General features: G+C 45.3%; 1 protein-coding gene across 1 annotated transcript in view; it reads right to left on the bottom strand.

Moving 5' to 3' along the window:
* LOC129708686 (mitogen-activated protein kinase 13-like) overlaps positions 1-15,148 on the bottom strand; it is a 42,563-nt gene extending 27,415 nt beyond the window's left edge. The window contains exons 1-3 of the mRNA XM_055654610.1: positions 14,897-15,148; positions 14,577-14,706; positions 1,101-1,159 (exon numbers count right to left, since the gene is read on the bottom strand). Coding sequence (XP_055510585.1) covers positions 1,101-1,159; positions 14,577-14,706; positions 14,897-14,997 — 290 coding nt within the window. The 5' untranslated portion in view covers positions 14,998-15,148. The remainder of the gene's footprint in view (positions 1-1,100; positions 1,160-14,576; positions 14,707-14,896) is intronic.
* Positions 15,149-19,303: the final 4,155 nt, after the last annotated feature.

Raw genomic sequence — 19,303 nt, 5'->3', positions numbered from 1 at the left:
GGGGATGGAATGGCTAATTGAGCAGAATTGTGAGGACCTAACATTTACTCAACTAGTACTACACAAACACTACCAAATACACTCTCAGTTGATGTTGACAGTGTAACTGATTTTTTTACAAGGATTTTGCCAGTACTCAAGGTCCTGAGCTGTAGGGAGAGGTTGGCCAGGCTAGGAATGTATATCTTGGAGCACAGGAGGCTGAGGGGTGATCTTATAGAGGTGTACAAGATAATGAAGGGAATGGATAGCATGAATGCACAGTCTTTTACCTAAGGCAGGAGAATCATGCACCAAGGGCATAGGTTTCAGACGAGGGGAGGGGGAGGGGGAGGGGGAGGGGGGGGGGGGGGGTACAGGATGTCATAGGAACCCAAGGGGTGACTTTTTCCACACAGAGGGTGGTGGGTGTATGGAATGAGTTGCCAGAGGAGGTAGTTGAGGCAGCTTTTAAAAGACATTTGGGCGGGTAGATGGACAATATCCCTCTAAACCAGAGCAAATGATTCTAGTTGAGATGAGGCATGTGGGTTGGCATAAGTGAAGCTTTTGAAGCATTTCCTTTCCACAACAGGGGTTGGACGATTTTTTTAAAACTCTTACTGCAAGTGTTAGCAAAAAATTATCTTTGTTCCCTTGATTATTTCATACAGTAGAGTCTCACAAACTTTCTCTGCCCATTGTCATCACACAGATGTTTAGAAACTTAGGTCAGGGCATCACTGCACTGCAGCACTCTCCATAACTTAGAAGCTAATCTTCATGGCAAGCTCTTTGAGTCACAGAGTCAGAGTGATACAGCGTGGAAACAGCCACTTCGGCCCAACTGTCCATGTCAACCCACATGCCTCATCTCAACTAGAATCATTTGCTCTGGTTTAGAGGGATATGGGCCAAACACGGGCAGGTGGGACTAGTGCGGATGGGGCATATTGGTCGGCGTGGGCAACTTGGGCTGAAGAGCCCGGTGCCATGCTGTATGACTCTATGATTCTGTCCCCATGATCTTTCTTTGTGAGCGGATTGTATGTAACACCAGGTTCGTTATAGTTTTGATCACTATATTGTGCACTTTATATATTATATATAAGAACACTTACAAATCATGAAATTCATCCAATGTGACTGCGGGCGTGAAGACATCAATGAGTCCGATGACCTGCAAGTGAATAATAAACTATTCAGGCAAGTTCTCCACCACAATAACCAGCTTCTACCAACTCCCTGTAAAAACCAGCATTCATTCTGTATTAGGAATGAGTTCATTTGTTGTTGCTAAAAAACTAGTCACATCTCTTTCACGCACTATGAAATTATGAGTGGTGGGGGGGGGGGGGGGGGGGGAATTACATTTCGTAAACTTGAGGAAAAACCTACAAACTCACTGACCTGCAAGTTGACCTGCGGACTAAAAAGCAGAAGCGGGAAGGTTTAAGTTTATTATTGTCACGTGTATCAGGCGTTTTGCATGCTATCCAAAAAGATCAATCTGAAGAGGGTGCCGACCCGAAACGTCACCTATCCATGTTCTCCAGAAATGCTGCCTGACCCGCTGAGTTACTCCAGCACATTGTGCCTTTTTTTGGTAAGCTTTTTTAATCTGCAGTTCTTTGTGTCCACTTTAAGATGTATTGTTTAGGAAATACTTTAATGACAGGAGTAATTTCACTGATGGGTAAAAACATTATCAATCGGCACTAACGTCTCTTGCCACAAGAGGGCAGACTCTCACCACAATTGCTGCATTGGGATCAGCCATTTCCCCTCACAGTAATAACAGTGATAATAATGGCAATCAGCCTCAAGGACATTGGTGGACATTTAGATCAATTTACTGTCATATACACAAGGATGCAATGAAGTTCCTTATTCATGTGAAGCTCATAGATTTAATGTTTAAGAAGGAACTGCCGATGCTGGAAGATTTAGCTCTTTGGGCTAAGGGAATCAAGGGATATGGGGGAAAAGCTGGAACGGGGTACTGATTTTGGATGATCAGCCATGATTATATAGAATGACCGACTGGTCGAAGTGCCGAATGGCCTACTCCTGCACCTATTTTCTATGTTTCTCTACAATAATGATAGATACAACAGCAAGTGCACAATAGCCGAGAGTCAACATCATGGAAACAGGCCCTTAGCCCAACTAACCCACGCAGACCAACATGTCCCATCTATACCAGTTACACCTGCTGGTGTTTGTGAGCGGAGACTGGAGCACCTGGGAAAACCCATGCAGGCACAGGGTGAACGTAGAAACTCTGTACAGACAGCACCCGTAGTCAGGATCAGGATCAAACCTGGGTCTCTGGCGTGTAAAAGCAGCAAGTCTACCGCTGTGCCACCGCGCCATCCCGAAATGTTCTCAAAGCCCCTCTTGCGAAAAGGTGCAAAATCCCTACAGAATTTCACTGTGACGTCACGTGATAATAAAGTATTAATTAATCATTGTTTAATGGAGATGTGCGGGGAAGGATTGTTTTACACAGAGAGTAGTGGATGCCTGGAACATGCTGCCGGGGATGGTGGTGGAGGCAGATACAATAGTGGCATTTAAGAGGCTTTGGATAGGCTCATGGATATGCAGGGAAATGGAGTGATATGGATCATGTGAGGCAGAGGAGATCAGGCACCATGTCCGGCATGGTCTTTGTGGGCCGAAGGGCCTGTTTCTGTGCTGTACTGTTCGATGTTCTATGTTCAACAGCAAATTCAGTACACACGGAACAAGTCACCTTCAATCGCAAGGATACACACAAAAAGCTGGAGTAACTCAGCTGGTCAGGCAACTGTTTGATCCGCTGAGTTACTCCAGCTTTTTGTATCTATCTTCGGTTTAAAACCAGCATCTACAGTTCCTTCCTACACATTCAATCCCAAAGAACTGGTTTATTGAAATATACTTCTCAGGCCACCGGAGATCTGAAATTAACACACTAGACATTGGGGGTGTACAGAAAGTCAGGGAGTATCCATGGAGATCGACACAATGCTCGAGTTCTCCGGCTTCTCATCGGAATGGAGAAGGCTTAGTCCGTGCAGGCCTCAGCGTGCAGAGAGAGTGAGCAGAGCACACACTGGCAAGTCAGCAACAATGCAGAAGGCAGAAGAGATTAGACAACAGGTTTGATTTACCTGCGAGAGGTGAAATATTTCAGATGCAAGCAAGTACGCCAACTCCACTTCAATCCTAAGTTCCATATTAAGGAGGAGGGAGGAAAAGAATTACTGCTTGACAGAAAGTGTTGTTAGGATTCTCAGAACACCAAACGGAGGATTTTTTTGCATCAGAGGGTGGTGAATCTGTGGAATTCATTGCCACAGACGGCTGTGAAGGCCAAGTCATTGGGTATTTGTAAGGCGGAGATTGACAGATTCTTGATCAGTGCGGGTGTCAGGAGTTATGGGGAGAAGGCAGGAGAATGGGGTCGAGAGGGAAAGATAGATGAGCCATGATTCAATGGCAGAGTAGAATTGATGGGCCTAATCTGCTCCTGGAACTTATGAATTTATGAACTCGGGTAATGGATAGAAGCCAATGAAACCCAAGAAAGCAAGCCAGGATAAACTTCATCTTTGCCAAATATTTCTCAATAAGTGCATTCACCAAACATTTCCTTTCCCCAACACCTGGACTGATAAAAACACTCTTACGGCAAGTGTTAGGGAAAAAAAACTATTTGTTCTCTAAAGTATTTAATTCAGTTGAGCCTCACAGTTATGAAAACTTTCTCTGTCGATTGTTATCAGACAAATATTTAGAAACATACAAGTTGGGACATCACTGTACTGTGTTTGACCCACAACACATATAGACTCAGCGAGGGTGGGTCATTCCTCCCAATCTCAAGACAGGTCCCAGCCCAAAATGTCACCTATCCATTTCTTCTAAAGATGTTGCGTGACTCGCTGAGTGCCTCCAGAGTCCCTTGTGTTTCACACATGGCCGCTTGTGTATGTACGTACATTGCAACTGAAATAAATGAGGTGCTGTGAACATTTTTTGCAGTGGAATCTAATGTAATAGCAAAGCATAGTGTAAATGAATCAGCTTGACCACAGCACTCTCCTGACGTGGACTAGCTGGACTCCAGGTTATCGAACCCTCCCTAATTCTGCAAATTATTTAAACATAACTTTAGACTTTAGAGATCCAGTGCAGAAGCCGGCCCTTCAGCCCATCGAGTCAGCAACCACCAATGAACACCACGTATACTAGCACTATCCTCCACACTAGGGACAATTTTACCAACTCCATTTAATCTACGTGTCCACCCGACACATTTTTGGAGAGTGAAGCACCCAGAGAAAACCCATGCGGGTCACGGAGAGAACATACAAACTCCGCACAGCAGCACCCATAGTCAGGATGGAACCCAGGTCTCTGGCTTTGTAAGGCAGCAACTCTACTGCTGCGGCCACTCTGCTGACCGAAATAAGATTTAATTTCAAGTGTAATTTAGAGATACAGCATGGAAACTGGCCCTTCAGCCTACCGAGTCCACACCAACCATCGATCACCCGTTCACACTAGTTCTATGCTATCCCACATTCTCATCCATTCCCTGCACACTAGGGGCAATTTACTGAGACCAGTTAACCCATACTGTGAAGCCTAGAAATATCGAATAAATTACCTCAGTTTAACATGGGGAATAAAATGGAGGGGAGAGAAGTCTTTGGGATAATATGGGGGGAAAAAAGACAAGTAGAAAAATGGAAATACTTAACAAGGATGAAAGTAGAAAATTCTCCAAATCTGGAAATAGGAATTGTGCCAAAGAATGGAATGACTGCAATCGGTACGCTTGTGAAAACAAGTTAACAAAGGAATAATGGACAAGTTGCAAGAATTCATAATCTGTAATAATATTTGTAAACAGCCAAATTAATTGGCAATAACCTCCACTGCAGAAGCTTATGTTTGACCAAGGGCAATTTTTTTTTGAAGCTGCAGCAGAATATACAGAGAAAAATAATGGAATGTTTGTTGAAGTATTTTTAGAAGTTTGATGAAGTGCCAGAGAAGGGGCGTGAGAAAATTGCAAAACCCTGCGAATGTAACCCAAACAAGTCTTGAAATAGATGGAAAACAGACCCAAAAAGCTCAGGTTCTGGCAGCATCTCTGAAGAGAAGGAATGGGTGACGTTTCGTGTCGAGACCCATCTTCAAACTGGTTAGGGATAAGGCAAACGTGAGATATAGACGATGATTTAGAGAGATAAAGAACAATGAATGAAAGATATACAAAAAAGTAACGATGAGAAAGGAAACAGGCCTTTGTTAGCTGTTTGTTGGGTGAAAACGAGAAGCTGGTGCGACTTGGGTGGGGGAGGGATAGAGAGAGAGGAGAGGGAATGCCGGGGCTACCTGAAGTGAGAGAAATCAATATTCATACCACTGGGATGCAAGCTACCCAAGTGAAATATGAGATGCTGTTCCTCCAATTTGCATTTAGCCTCACTCTGACAATGGAGGAGACCAAGGATAGAAAGGTCTGGGTATGAATGGGAAGGAGAATTAAAGTGTTTGGCAACTGGGAGATCAGGCAGGATCAGGTGGGCTGAGCAAAGGTGTTCAGCGAAACGATCGTCCAGTCTGTGTTTTGTCTCGCCGATGTATAAGAGTCCACATCTCAAACAATGGATACAGTAGATGAGGTTGGAGGAGGTGCAAGTGAATCTCTGCCTAACCTGAAAGGACTGTCGGGGTCCCTGGACAGAGTCGAGGAAGGAGGTATAGGGACAGTTGTTGCATCTTCTGTGGTTGCAGGGGAAGGTACCTGGGGAGGAGGTGTTTTAGGTGGGAAGGGATGAGTTAACCAGGGAGTTACGGATGGAATGGTCTCTGCGGAAGGGGGAAAGGGGTGGAGATGGGAAAATGTGGATGGTGGTGGGATCCTGTTGGAGGTGGCGGAAATTTTGGAGGATTATGTATTGTAAGGGATGGCTGCTAGGGTGAAATGTAAGGACCAGGGGGACTCTTGACACTTTTCTGTTTCTGTTGACACTTGGGGGAGAGGGAGTAAGGGTGGAGCTGTGAGGTACCGAGGAGACATGAGTGAGGGTCTCATCTATGATGGGAGAGGGGAACCCCCATTCCCTAAAGAATTAGGACATCTCGGATGGGCGCAGATGTGGCATAGATAGTGGAATTGGGAGTAGGGGATAGAGTCATTGCAGGAAGCAGGGTGGGATAAAGTGCAGTCGAGATAGTTATGGGAGTCAATGGGTTTGTAATAGAGACGCCAGTCAATAGTTTATTTCCTGTGATGGAGACTGTGAGATCAAGAAAGAGGAGGGAGGTGTCGGAGATGGTCCAAGTAAATTTAAGTGCAGGATGGAAATTGATGGTGAAGTTGATGAAGTCCATGAGTTCTGCATAGGTGCAGGAGGTAGCACCGATGCAGCCATCAATGTAACAGAGATAGAGTTTGGGGTTAGGGCCAACGTACGCCTGGAACAGGGATTGTTCAACGTACCCTACACAGCTGGGGCCCATGCGGGTGCCCATAGCTACGCCTCGGACTTGGAGGAAGTGGGAGGAGTCGAAGGAGAAGTTGTTACGGGTGAGGACCGGCTCCGCTAGGTGGAGTGTTAGTCGAGGGAAATTGGATGGTTCTGTGGTCGAGGAAGAAATGGAGGGCTTTAAGGCCTTCCTGGTGGGGATGGAGGTGTAGAGTGACTGAACATCCATAGTAAAGATGACGGAGTGGGGGCTCGGAAAACTGAAGTCATTAAAGTCTTGAAATAAATGGAGCTGGAATGAATAGATGTCAATGCTTTGGGCTGGATGTGTGCCCCAGGGATCTGTTAGTATTCTTTTTCATTTTTAGATCTAAAATGTAGAATATTACAATTGGCAACAGTAAGAGCTCCATCCCCTCGGTTAGACCACCGATTTATGAGAACTGTAACATGACCTCCCAACCTCCATCCACAATACTCTGACTAATGAAGGCCAACGTGCCAAAAAACCTTTTGACCACCCTATCTACCCGTGATGCCACCTTCAAGGAACTATGTACCTGCACTCCTAAACCCCTCTGCTCCACAACACTCCCCAGAGTAATTCACAGACCATTCACAGTGCAAGTCCTGCCCATGTTAGACTTTCCAAAATGCAACATCTCACATTTCTCTCTATTAAATTCCTTCAACCATTTCTCAGCCCACCTGGCCAAGATCCTGCTGCAACTTTTGACAAAGAGACCTTGCGCCCAAATAATGTAATTGTTCTCAGGGATAACTATTATTCTGCCTTGTGTTTCAGCAAAGTCCCAGGGGACTGAAATGGAGATTGTGCTTGCTGCTAAATAAGGAGATTGGCAAAGTGTGTGGAAAATGCAGGAGGTTACTAGGTGATCAGAGACCGTTGTTTATAAACATTCAATGTAGGGCATATATCTTTCACCATGAATATCGATATTCTGCCGCTCAACACTTGAATGTTTTGTTGGCTGTCAAAATCCATTTCAAAATCCTCGCTTCAGCTGTTTCTTTCAGTCAGCGTTCACCCGATGTCAGGTCACTTGGTTCTCAACTATCCAAATTGCAGCCACAAGGAACAAGCGTTCTCCAGCTTTCTCCCCCCCCCCCCCCCCCCCCCCCCCCCACCCCCCACCACCACAATCAGTCTGGAGAAGGGTCCTGACACAATTCTTGGCGCCACGAGGGCCCAACCGGTGAGGCCTACTGCAACCATCAAGACTTGCAGCCTATCGACCTCCCCAGAGACTTCTTGGAGAACCTCAGACTATCTTTAATTGGACTTTTCAGGACTTTATCTTGCACTAAAGGTTATTGACATTAATCCCTTTACCATGTATCTGTACATTGTGGGTGGCATGATTGTAATCACGCATTGTCTTTCCGCTGACTGATTAGCAGACAAAGTTAGCTTTTCACTGTACCTTGGTACACGTGACAAAAAACTAAACTAAACATCACCTATCCGTGTTCTGCGATGATGCTGCCTGACCCGCTGAGTTGCTCCAGCACCTTGCGTTCTTCATCTCCAATTAGCAAACCAGACCAGGCATCAAAGAGGAGACAAATAGATAGGGTAGTAAAGGCCTGGGACACTGAATAGAAGTGAGGGGCACTGAATAGAAGAATCAGGAAATCATGATCCAGCTGCATAGGACTTTGGTTAGGCCGTGTTTGAGTATTGCGTACAGTTCTGGTCACCACATTACAGCAAAGATGCGGAGGCTTTGGAAAGGGTGCAGAGGAGCTTTACCAGAATAATGCCTGAACTAGAGGGTTTCAGATACAGGGAAAGGTTGGATAGATTTGGATTGTTTCCTCTGAAATGTCGGAGGTTGAGGACTCGATAAAGGCAGATAAAATTATGAGAGGCATAGATAGGGTAGACAGTCAGAACCTTTTTTCCCCAGGGTGGATATGTTCAACACTAGAGGACCTGTGAGGTTTAATGGAGATGTGCGGGGCAAGTTTTTTTTCACACAGAGAGTGGTTTTGGCCTGGAACGTATTGTCAAGGCTGGTGGCGGAGGCAGATATGACAGTGATTTGTAAGAGGTTTGTAGATAGTCACATGGATGTGCAGGGAATAGAGGAATATGAATTGGGTACAGGCACATGAGATCAGTTTAACTTGGCATCATGTTTGGCACAAACATTGTGGGCCGAAGGTCCCGTTCCTGTGCTGTACATATAGGTTCTATATTATTTGCAATTTTCTCGAGCAAGTAGGTAATTACCACACATTATCTGATGCAGATGACTCCGAATACATCAGATTTCTAACACAAGCCAATTCAGGGAGTGAACAAAAACCACATTAGTAAGTGAAGCATTTTATTGAGCTAATCAGCTGACAGGAGGTGACGTACATAACTAGAATTCACTTCCCGAGTTTGTTTCACAACTAACAAACCGTCCAGCACATATTACAATCTGCAGGAACAGTTTTGCAATTAACTTTTCACATGAGCAATTGTGGCAAACTGTGGTCAGAATTTAACAGGTACAGAAATCGAGTTGAGAATTTTCACACACAAAGTGTGGTGGGTGTATGGAATGAGCCGCCAGAGGAGGTAGTTGAGGCAGGTACTATTGCAATGTTTAAGAAGCATTTAGACAGGTACATGGATACGACAGGCTTAGAGGGATATTGGCCAAACGCAGGCAGGTGGAACTAGTGTAAATAGGACATATTGGTGGCTGTGCTTATAAGACTCAATGATTCTATAACAAATTTACATATTGAGCATCAAAATGGTGGAAGAACATTGAGAATAATAGATTTTGAATTCTCAAAGTAGATCTAGCTGTTCATTAATCTATGCCTTTGAATAATTGTGGTTGTTCCAGGTAGCACTGTACAGATATTTATATTTATAGTCTGCAGCCATTCATTCAAGATGGAGCCCTCAAAAGTGCTGGAGTAACTGAGCATGTCAGGCAGCATCTCTGGATAAAAGGAATAGATGATGTTTCGGGTCGAGACCCTTCTTCAGACTGAGAGACATGGGAGAGGGAAGCTGTGAGTTGTGAAAATGTACAAGGAACAAATGAATGAAAGGTATAGAAACGAACAAACCAAAAGAACAAAAGTTCAAAAGTGCTGGAGTAACTCAGAGGGTCAGACAGCATCTGTGGAGAACATGGATGTCACTGCTCATCACTTGCCTGGTTTTGTTGCAACCCCCACCTCTCCTCCAGTGTTCTCTCTCCCCATAGTACAATCAACCTGAAGACGAGTCTCAACCTGAACCGTCACCTATCCCTGTCCTCCAGAGGTGCTGCCTGACCTGCTGAGTTATTCCAGTACTTCATGTGCTTTTTTTGTAAGCCAGCATCTGCAGTTTGTTGTGCCAACAAGAACTTTGAAGATTGGGTTGGGGGCAGAGGAAGGAGGAGGGGGGGGGGGGGGGGGGGGGGGGGGGGTTCTGACAGCTGTAGATGCCTTGTCGATCTGACCCACTAAGCCAGTTTCAGTACAGTTCAGTTTTAGTTTATTGTCATGTGTACCGAGGTACAGTGAAAAGCTTTTGTTGCCTGCTAACCACTCAGCGGAAAGACTATACAAGATCATAATAGAGCCATTCACAGTGTATAGGTAGATACATGATAAGGGAATAACATTTAGTGCAAGGTAAAGCCAGTAAAGTCCGATCAGAGATCCCCCATGAGGTAGATAGTAGTTCAGCACTGCTCTAGTTGGTGATAGGATGGTTCAGTTGCCTGATAACAGCTGGGAGGAATGTCCCTGAATCTGGAGGTGTGTCTTTTCACACTTCTATATGTTTTGCCTGATGGGAGAGGGGAGAAGAGGGAGTGACCAGGATGTGACTCGTCCTTGCTTATGCTGCTGGTCTTGCCAAGGCAGCGTGAAGTATAAATGGAGTCAATGGAAGCGATGGTTGGCTTGTATGATGTTCTGGGCTACGTCCACAATTCACTGCAATTTATTTTGGTCTTGGATTGAGCTGTTCCCAAACTAAGTTGGGATGCATCCTGATAGCCGTTGGCCAAATCGCCCCTTTGGATATTTTGTTGGCATTCACATTCGAAACAAGCAATTGGAAAAACAGCATCAACAACACACACGATTATGATGTAAAAAAATCAAGCTTGTCCAGGGAACTGATGCGTTACAACTTGTTCTAGCCTTTTGAGTAAAGTAAAGTATCCTTTATTGTCATTCAGACTTTTCAGTCTGAACAAAGTTTCCTACCTCTAGTAAGTTCATAAGTTATAGGAGCAAAGTTAGGCAGTCCCCCTCAACCCCATTCTCTCTGCTGTATCTCTCTACTAGTAGACACACATAACCAGCTCACTACATGTGGCTAAGATCAGTTCCCCGCTCAGTTAATTTCTGATCCAGGCCACATACTGCTTTAGATTTCCCACAGCTCAGGGTGGCAGTCTGAAGAAGGGTTCCGACCCGAAACATCACCTATTCCTTTTCTCCAGAGATGCTGCCTGACCCGCTTAGTTACTCCAGCATTTTGTGTCTATGTATGGGATTTCTCTGCTGAGCCTGCACTGAACCTGCTATTGTGTTTACAGACCTGCTGTGCTGCAGTCTGTTCTGTTGACAGTACATATAACAATTATACACTCTTGACTAGAGAGAAAAAGGGCGCAGAGTGCTGGAGGAACTCAACAGGACCATGTTGTCCAGGCAACATCCCTGGAGAACGTATACTTGACGTTTGACATCAAGACCCTTCTGCAGATGGATTGCCCAGTGGGGGATGGGATGAAAGCTGGAAAAGAGGAAGGGCAAGATAAAGCCTGGCAGGCAATAGATCGTTACTGGGTGAAGTGAGGGGGGGGGGGGGGGGGGGTGATAGGCAGATGGTTGGGACAAAGACAGGTGTCAGACAAAAGGATTGAAGTGTTGTGAATTGTGAAGCTAGAGGAAAGGATGTAGGTGGAAGGGGAGGGGCTGGGGAGACATAGGTACAAGTGGGACACAGGGGATGGGAAAGGGGTGGGGTGGAGGAAGGGGGGGGGGGGGGGGGGGGGTGTTATAGTTACCTAAGATTGGAAAATGCAATGTTTACCTAACATTAGAGAACAGACTTGACTCTTGAATTCAGCAGTCCAGTGGGAAGGATGAGTGCCCATGGAATGGCATGATGATTGTGTTCTAACTCAGATAGTAATAATTAAATGCATTGAAATTAGGTGTTGTTTAGATTTATAATAGTCACGTGCATGGTGCTACAGTGCACAGCATTGTTTTAGACAATAGACAATAGGTGCAGGAGTAGGACATTTGGCTCTTCGAGCCAGCATCGCCATTCAATATGATCATGGCTGATCATCCACATTCAGTACCCCGTTCCTGCCTTCTCGCCATATCCCATGACTCTTTAAGAGCTATCTTTAAGAACGCTATCTAAATATCTCTTGAAAGCATCCAGAGAATTGGCTTCCACTGCCTTCAGAGGCAGAGAATTCCACAGATTCACAATTCTCTGGGCGAAAACGTTTTTCCTCATCTCCGTTCTAAATGGCCTACCCCTTATTTTTAAACTGTGGGCCCTGGCTCTGGATTCCTCAACGTTGGGAACATGTTTACTGCCTCTAGCGTGTCCAATCGCTTAATAATTTTATGTTTCAATAAGATCCCCTCTCGCCCTTCTAAATTCCAGAGTACACAAGCCCAGCCGCTTCATTCTATCAACATATGACAGTCCCGCCATCCCGGGAATTAACCTGGTGAACCTACGCTGCAGTCCCTCAATAGCAAGAATGTCCTTCCTCAAATTTGGAGACCAAAACTGCATGCAATACTCCAGGTGTGGTCTCACTAGGGTGCTGTACAACTGCAGAAGGACCTCTTTGCTCCTATACTCAACTCCTCTTGTTATGAAGGCCAGCATGCCATTAGCTTTCTTCACTGCCAGCTGTACCTGTATGCTTACTTTCAGTGACTAATGAACAAGGACTCCCAGATCTCGTCGTACTTCCCCTTTTCTCAACTTGACACCATTCAGATAATAATCTGCCTTCCTGTTTTTGCCACCAAAGTGGATAACCTCACATTTATCAACATTAATCTGCATCTGCCATGCATCTGCCCACTGACTCAACCTGGCAAAGTCACCCTGCATCCTCATAGTTCACACTACCACCCAGCTTTGTGTCATCTGCAAATTTGCAAATGTTACTTTTAATCTCTTCATCCAAATCATTGATGTATATTGTAAATAGCTGCAGTCCCAGCACCGAGCCTTGCGGTACCCCACTAGTCACTGCCTGCCATTCTGAAAGGCATGCATTAATCCCTACTCTTTGTTTCCTGTCTGCCAATTTTCTATCCATGTCAGTACCCTACCGCCAATACCATGTGCCCTAATTTTGGCCACTAATCTCCTATTCGGGACCTTATCAAAGGCTTTCTGAAAGTCCAGGTACACTACATCCATTGACTCTCCCTTGTCCATTTTCCGAGTTACACCCTCAAAAAAAGCATAAGATTAGTCAAAGCATGATTTCCCCTTCGTAAATCCATGCTGACTCGGACCAATCCTGTTACTGCTATCGAAATTCCCTGTTTTCTCTCTCCCGCCTTTCTTAAAAAGTGGGATAACATTAGCTACCCTCCAATCCACAGGAACTGATCCTGAATCTATAGAACATTGGAAAATGATCACCAATGCATCCACGATTTCTAGAGCCACTTCCTTAAGTACCCTGGGATCCAGACCATCAAGTCCTGGGGATTTATCAGCCTTCAGTCCCATCAATCTACCCAACACCATTTCATGCTATCCAATCGGATGAGATAATAGTTTAGTTTATTACCACGTGTACTGAGGTGGAGTGAAAAGTTTTTGTTGTGCTAACCAGTCAGTGGAACGACAATATATGTGATTATCATCTAGCCATTCACAGTGTACAGATGGACGATAAAGAGAATAATATGAATAACGCATAGTGTAAGATAAAGACAATAAGGTCTGATCATAGATAGTCTGAGGGTCTCCAATGAAGTAGATAGTAGTTCAGGACTGCTCTCTAGTTGTGGTAGGATGGTTCAGTTGCCTGATAACAGCTGGGAAGAAACTGTCCCTCACACAGGAGATTGCGTTTTTACGCTTCTATACCTTTTTCCTGATGGGAGGGTGGAGAAGAGGGAGTGGCCATGGTGCGACTTGTCCTTGATTAAACACGATACATAAATACAATCAAGGCAAAGGAGAAGATACAGAGTGCAGAATATAGTTTTCAGCATTGTAGCGCATTGAAGATAGACACAAAGTGCAGGAGTAACTCAGTGGGTCAGGCAGCATCTCTGAAGAAAAGGAATAGGTGACGTTTCAAGATGGAACCCTTCTTCAGACTGAAAGTAGAGGAAGGAGGGGGGACTGTCAGGTTTATGGGGAGAAAGCAGGAGAAGGGTTGGAACAGCTTGGGAAAATGCATTTCGGCCCACTTAGCCCACGCCAACCAACGTTCATCCGTCTACACTAGTTCTATGTTATCCCACATTCTCATCCACTCCCTACACACCAGGGCCAATTTACAGAAGCCAATTAACCTGCATGACTTTGGAATGTGGGAGGAAGCTGGAGCACGTGGTCACAGGGAGAAAGGATAAACTCTGAACAGACAGCACCCATAGTCAGGATCAAACCCAGGTCTCCGCTACCATATGCCAGCAACACCCAAAGACTACTGAGGGTCCTCTAACAAGTTAGGATGTGGTCCCGATCTTCCAACCCACCCCATTCTTGACTGGACTTTTTCTCTGTTTCTGTAATGCTACAAAGCTATAAAACTATATTCTATGCTCTGGTACTTTTCTCTTTGTACTTGTATATGACTTGATTGTCCTGGTGTCCAATATGTTCAATCTGATTTAATCGGATAGCATGCAAACAAAACCTTTTAATTGCACCTCAGTGGGCGGGACATTAATAAACCAATGCAATCTAGAATTTGTTTTAGGAGACTCTGGTGATGTTTGAAACTCGTTTTGTCTTCAATGTTTTTTCCCCTGTAACTTTACTTGTTATTTAAGAATGCCGAGGAGATAGAATTCCTAAAGGGCCGAAGGGCCAGACGGGTGGGTCGCTGCCAAACTTACGTTTTCGTGTTTCATGTGTTTGAGAAGTTTGAGTTCCCTGTACGCTCTTTTGGCGAAAGTTTCGCTCTGGAAGGGGCGATGGAGTTTCTTAATTGCGACCTTGAGTCCCGTCCGCCTGTCACTTGCCGAGCTGTTGGTTACAATGCAAATTGAAACAAATATTGATATTTCACCCTATGTGGTGATACTCGCCGTTTCATTTGCACACAGAGAGGGAGAGAGGACACTAGCTCGAGTTGTTTTGCCCCTGCATTGCTTACAAAGTGACCAAAGTCTCCACATGGTGTACACACACACACACACCTACTGAACGCACTTACCACACGGTCCCGTAGGCTCCAGAACCGATGGTAGAGAGATTCGCATACCTCCCCCGCACTTCCCACAGCGTGTTCTCGATGTTATAACTGGCAGCACACATGTTTTAAAAGCTGCGAAACTCTCCGCCACCTCCTTGAGCAGTGGAGTGGCAATCCAAGGAGGGTTTTGTGATGGTAAAGTAATGGGAACAATCGCTTCCTGCCTGGGAAGACGTGCCCCGCCCCAGCGGTTGGGTGTGTGTTGTGTTTTGTGTGTCACAAGGTAAGGCAAGCATTTGAAAGAACATGTTCGCAGCTCCCAGACACCGAAGGCATGGTTCTACAGGTTAGGCGGCACATCAACAACACAGCCTGGCGAAGCCTGAATGATTATTCAGTCAACATGATTATTCAGCAACTGATTCATATTCACAGCGAATCAACTGATATTGGTACAGTGCTGTACTTTTGCTGCCAATTTTCAGTCTGCCCTCCACATCCACCACTAACACTTATCTAGACGCCCCTCCATCTCAGAGTTTAGTTTAGTTTTTATTGTCACGTGTACCGAGGTACAGTAAAAAATCTGCTTTAATTGCGTGGTATCCAGTCAACGGAAAGTGACTTTGCACTGGACAGATACAGGATAAAGGAAGTAGCGTTTAGTGCAAGATAAAGTCCAACTAAAGATTGTTCGAACGCCTCCAATGAGGCAGGTGGGAGGTCAGGACTGCTCTCTAGCTGGTGATAAGATGGTTCGGTTGCCTGATAACAGCTGGGAATAAACTGTCCCTGAATCTGGAGGTGTGGGTTTTCACATGTCTGTACCTCTTGCCTGAACTGAGAGACGAGAAGAAGGAGTGGCCGGTTATGGTTCACGTACCAATACAGTGCAACACTTTCTGTTGCGTGCTATCCAGTCAGCGGGAAGACTGTACATGACTATAATCAAGCTGTCCACAGTGTACATCATCACATCATGGAACATCATGACAACAAGCGCCCATTGTCACAGCTGCTGCCCCACAGCACTAGAGACATTGGTTCGATGCAGACCTTGCGTGCTGTCTGTGTGGAGTCTGTTCGTTCTCCGTGGCCGCATGGGTTTGCCCTGGGTGCTTTCATTTCCTCCCACATCCAAAGATGTGCAGGCTCGTACGTCAATTCGTCTCTGTAAATTGCAACTGGTTTGTAGGGAGTCGATGAGAAAGTGGGATAGCATAGATCCAGTGTGAACGGGTGATCGATGGTCGGCGTGGACCAAATGGACTTTTTTCCATGCTTTATCTTTCAAATAAAACTATAAAGATCCAACAGGTCAGGCAGCATCTCTGGAGGAAAAGCGTAGGTGACGTATCGGACCGAAAACGTCACGTATACTTTTTCTCCAGAGATGCTGCCTGCTCTTTGGTATAAACCAGCATCTGCAATTCTTTGTTTCTATATAAAGACCCAACACCTGCCCACTCATCTCTTCCCTCAGATACCAAAACACCTTCCATGTGAAGTACAAATCACTTACCACCTTCTATTTTAATGTATTGCATTCAATGTTCACAGCCAGCGGGCGGGATGGGGGCGCAACAGTAGCGTTGCTTCCTTACAGCGGCAGAGAACCGGGTTCGATCCTGAGTACGGGTGCTGTCTGTACGGAGTTTGTACTTTCTCCTCGTGACTGTGTGGGTTTTCTCCGAGTGCTCTGGTTTCCTCCCACACTCCAAAGACTTGTGGGTTTGTAGGTCAAATGGCTTCAGAAAAAAAAGTCAATTGTCCCCAGTGTGCAGGATAGTGTTAGTCTGGGTGATCGCTGGTCGCTCGCTGCAGACTCAAGACTTTCCGCGCTGTATCTCTAAAGTACAGAAAGTGTCAGACGTTGCCCAATCCATCACAGGACGATATCGACCTCCCAGCCATTGAAGGAATCTGCAGGCAGCGCTGTCTGAAGACGGCAATCATCAAACATCGCGTCATGATGGCCACACATTCATCTCACTGCTACCATCGAGAAGAGACACAGGAGCCCGAGAGGTTCAAGGACGTCTTCCCCTCAACGATGAGCTATTGAACCACTAACCACAACCCTACCTCAGCAATGATCTACCATGGACTTTACACTAAGGTGCATTGTATACTTTGGCTGGTTTACCTTCCTAGGAGAACTGATAATTTATGGTTTAGCTTCCTAGAACTGATAAATTATCACAATTCTGTTAACCCTTGCGGACTCCTCCCCTTCCTACCTCTCCCTCAGCCCTCGGGCTCCTCCTCCTTTTTCCTTTCTTCTCCCCGCCTCCCCCCACCCCCTATCAGTCTGAAGAAGGGTTTCGGCCCGAAACGTTGCCTATCTCCTTCGCTCCATAGATGCTGCTGCACCCGCTGAGTTTCTCCAGCATTTTTGTCTGCGATTTTCCAGCATCTGCAGTTCCTTCTTAATCAGTGATAATGTATTGTTTATTTACCTGCCGTGTTTTTGCATTTTCTGTGCCTGTAAAGATGCAACAAGAATTGAATTCTGTAATAATGAGGAAATGCAGACACTGCTTGTTTATACCCCCCCAAAAAAGACAACGTCTGGAGTAAAATTCATTTAGTCAATTTACAAGAATTTCATTCTTTGAGTTCCAAGGCATATGCCAATTAAACATGCTTAAAACTCTGACCCCTTAACACGACACGATACTGAATTCGCCAATTTAAGTTGATCAACTTCCTAGTCTGTGTCCCAACTGACCAGTTCCACTGAAAAGTCATCACGCTGCAATTTTCACTGTTTCGCTCTCCACATACACTGCCTGGCCTATTTATTTTGTTTCAATGTGTATTTCTATGTACGACTTCCAGCAACTGGACAGCACAGTGGCGCAGCTGGTAGAGCCGCTACCTTACAGCACCGGAGACCCGGGTTCAATCCTGATCTCGGGCACTGTCTGTGTGGAGTTTGCACATTCTCCCTGCGATCATGAGTTTCCTGTAGGTGCTCCAATTCCCTCCCGCATCCTAAAGACATGCAGGGTGGTAGGTTTAATTGGCCTTTGGAAATTTGCCCCTAGTGTGTAAGGAGTAGATGAGAAAGTGGAATAACATAGAACTAGTGCAGGCAGGTGTTTGATGGCCAGCGTGGACTCGGTGGGTAGAAATCGTTTCCACGATGCGTCTCTAACCTAAAACTGATTTTTTTTTACACAGTTCTAACATTCTTTTCTCTCATATTCTCCTGTGTCTCCCTACATTTATACCTCCCCCAGTTAGATGACCTGCAATACACAAGCCCTCTTAACCAGCATCAATGCCATCTGTGTAACTTTATTTCTCTTGGCTCGCCACCCTGCAAGGATTGGCTTTTGTTTCACCATCACCAAACACACAATCATTTAGTTTCTCACCTCAGCCACTCCACCCACCCGCCTATTCATCGTGCTTGGGCTTGACTTCAATATCTTTTCCCTTTTAATGAAAAGGTTCAGAAGACTTCTGTGTGTGTGTGTGTGTGTGTGTGTGTGTGTGTGTGTGTGTGTGTGTGTGTGTGTGTATATAAAGGGTATTACACGTGGAAGAACAAACTTTAAAATGTGAACATGACGTGATGTCCATGTAATCGTCGCGACAGGTAAACACAAAGTGCTGGAGTAACTCAGTGGGCTGGGCAGGATCTCTGGAGAACAAGGATGGATGAAGTTTTAGATCGGGACCCTTCTTCAGACTGAAAGTAGTGGGTGAAGGAGGGTCTGAAGAAGGGTCCCCACCAGAAACTTCACCCATCCTTTTTCTCCAGAGATGCTGCCCGACCCCCTGAGTTGCTCCAGCACTGAGTTTATCTTTGGTATACACCAGCATCAACAGTTCTTAGTTTCTACTAACTGTCTGGTTGGTTCATAGCTTTAGTTAGACATCAATTTTAAGACTGGTGCTGCCACAATATTGTGGTGCTGCCACAATATAAAACTATTAGAGCCCATTCCCTTTGACATGTGCACTGTACCGGGGCGATGAGCCATCTCACCTAGATTCAGAAATCCGCAATCAATGCCTTAAACAAAATTATTTGCAACAAAGCACCAATGTATGATAGTGTATTGAGGAAGTGACGAAGATGATTGATGAGGGCAAGGAAGTAGCCGTCGTCTACGTAGACTTCAGTAAAGTATTTGACAGGGTCTCTCGTGGTGGACTGATCCAGATTAAGTTATAATGACCTTTAGTGAGTTGATGAATTGCAACATTGTCTTGGTTGCAGGTTTGTAGGTTGATTGGCTTCTGCAAATTGTAATTTTGTCCCTAGTCTGATTCAGTCATGTCCTTCATAACCATTTGCCGTGCATGCTTGGTCTGGGCTGTAGACTAGAGCTGTGTGGTTGATGATTAAATTCTCTCCGAAATGGTTTAGTTCGGGGGCAATAACTCCTGTACCTCACAGCCTATGAATAAACT

The sequence above is a fragment of the Leucoraja erinacea genome, chromosome 24 (genome assembly GCF_028641065.1).
Source record: "Leucoraja erinacea ecotype New England chromosome 24, Leri_hhj_1, whole genome shotgun sequence".
In the NCBI taxonomy this organism is placed as follows: Eukaryota; Metazoa; Chordata; class Chondrichthyes; order Rajiformes; family Rajidae; genus Leucoraja; species Leucoraja erinaceus.
This window is presented reverse-complemented; position numbering and strand designations above follow the sequence as displayed.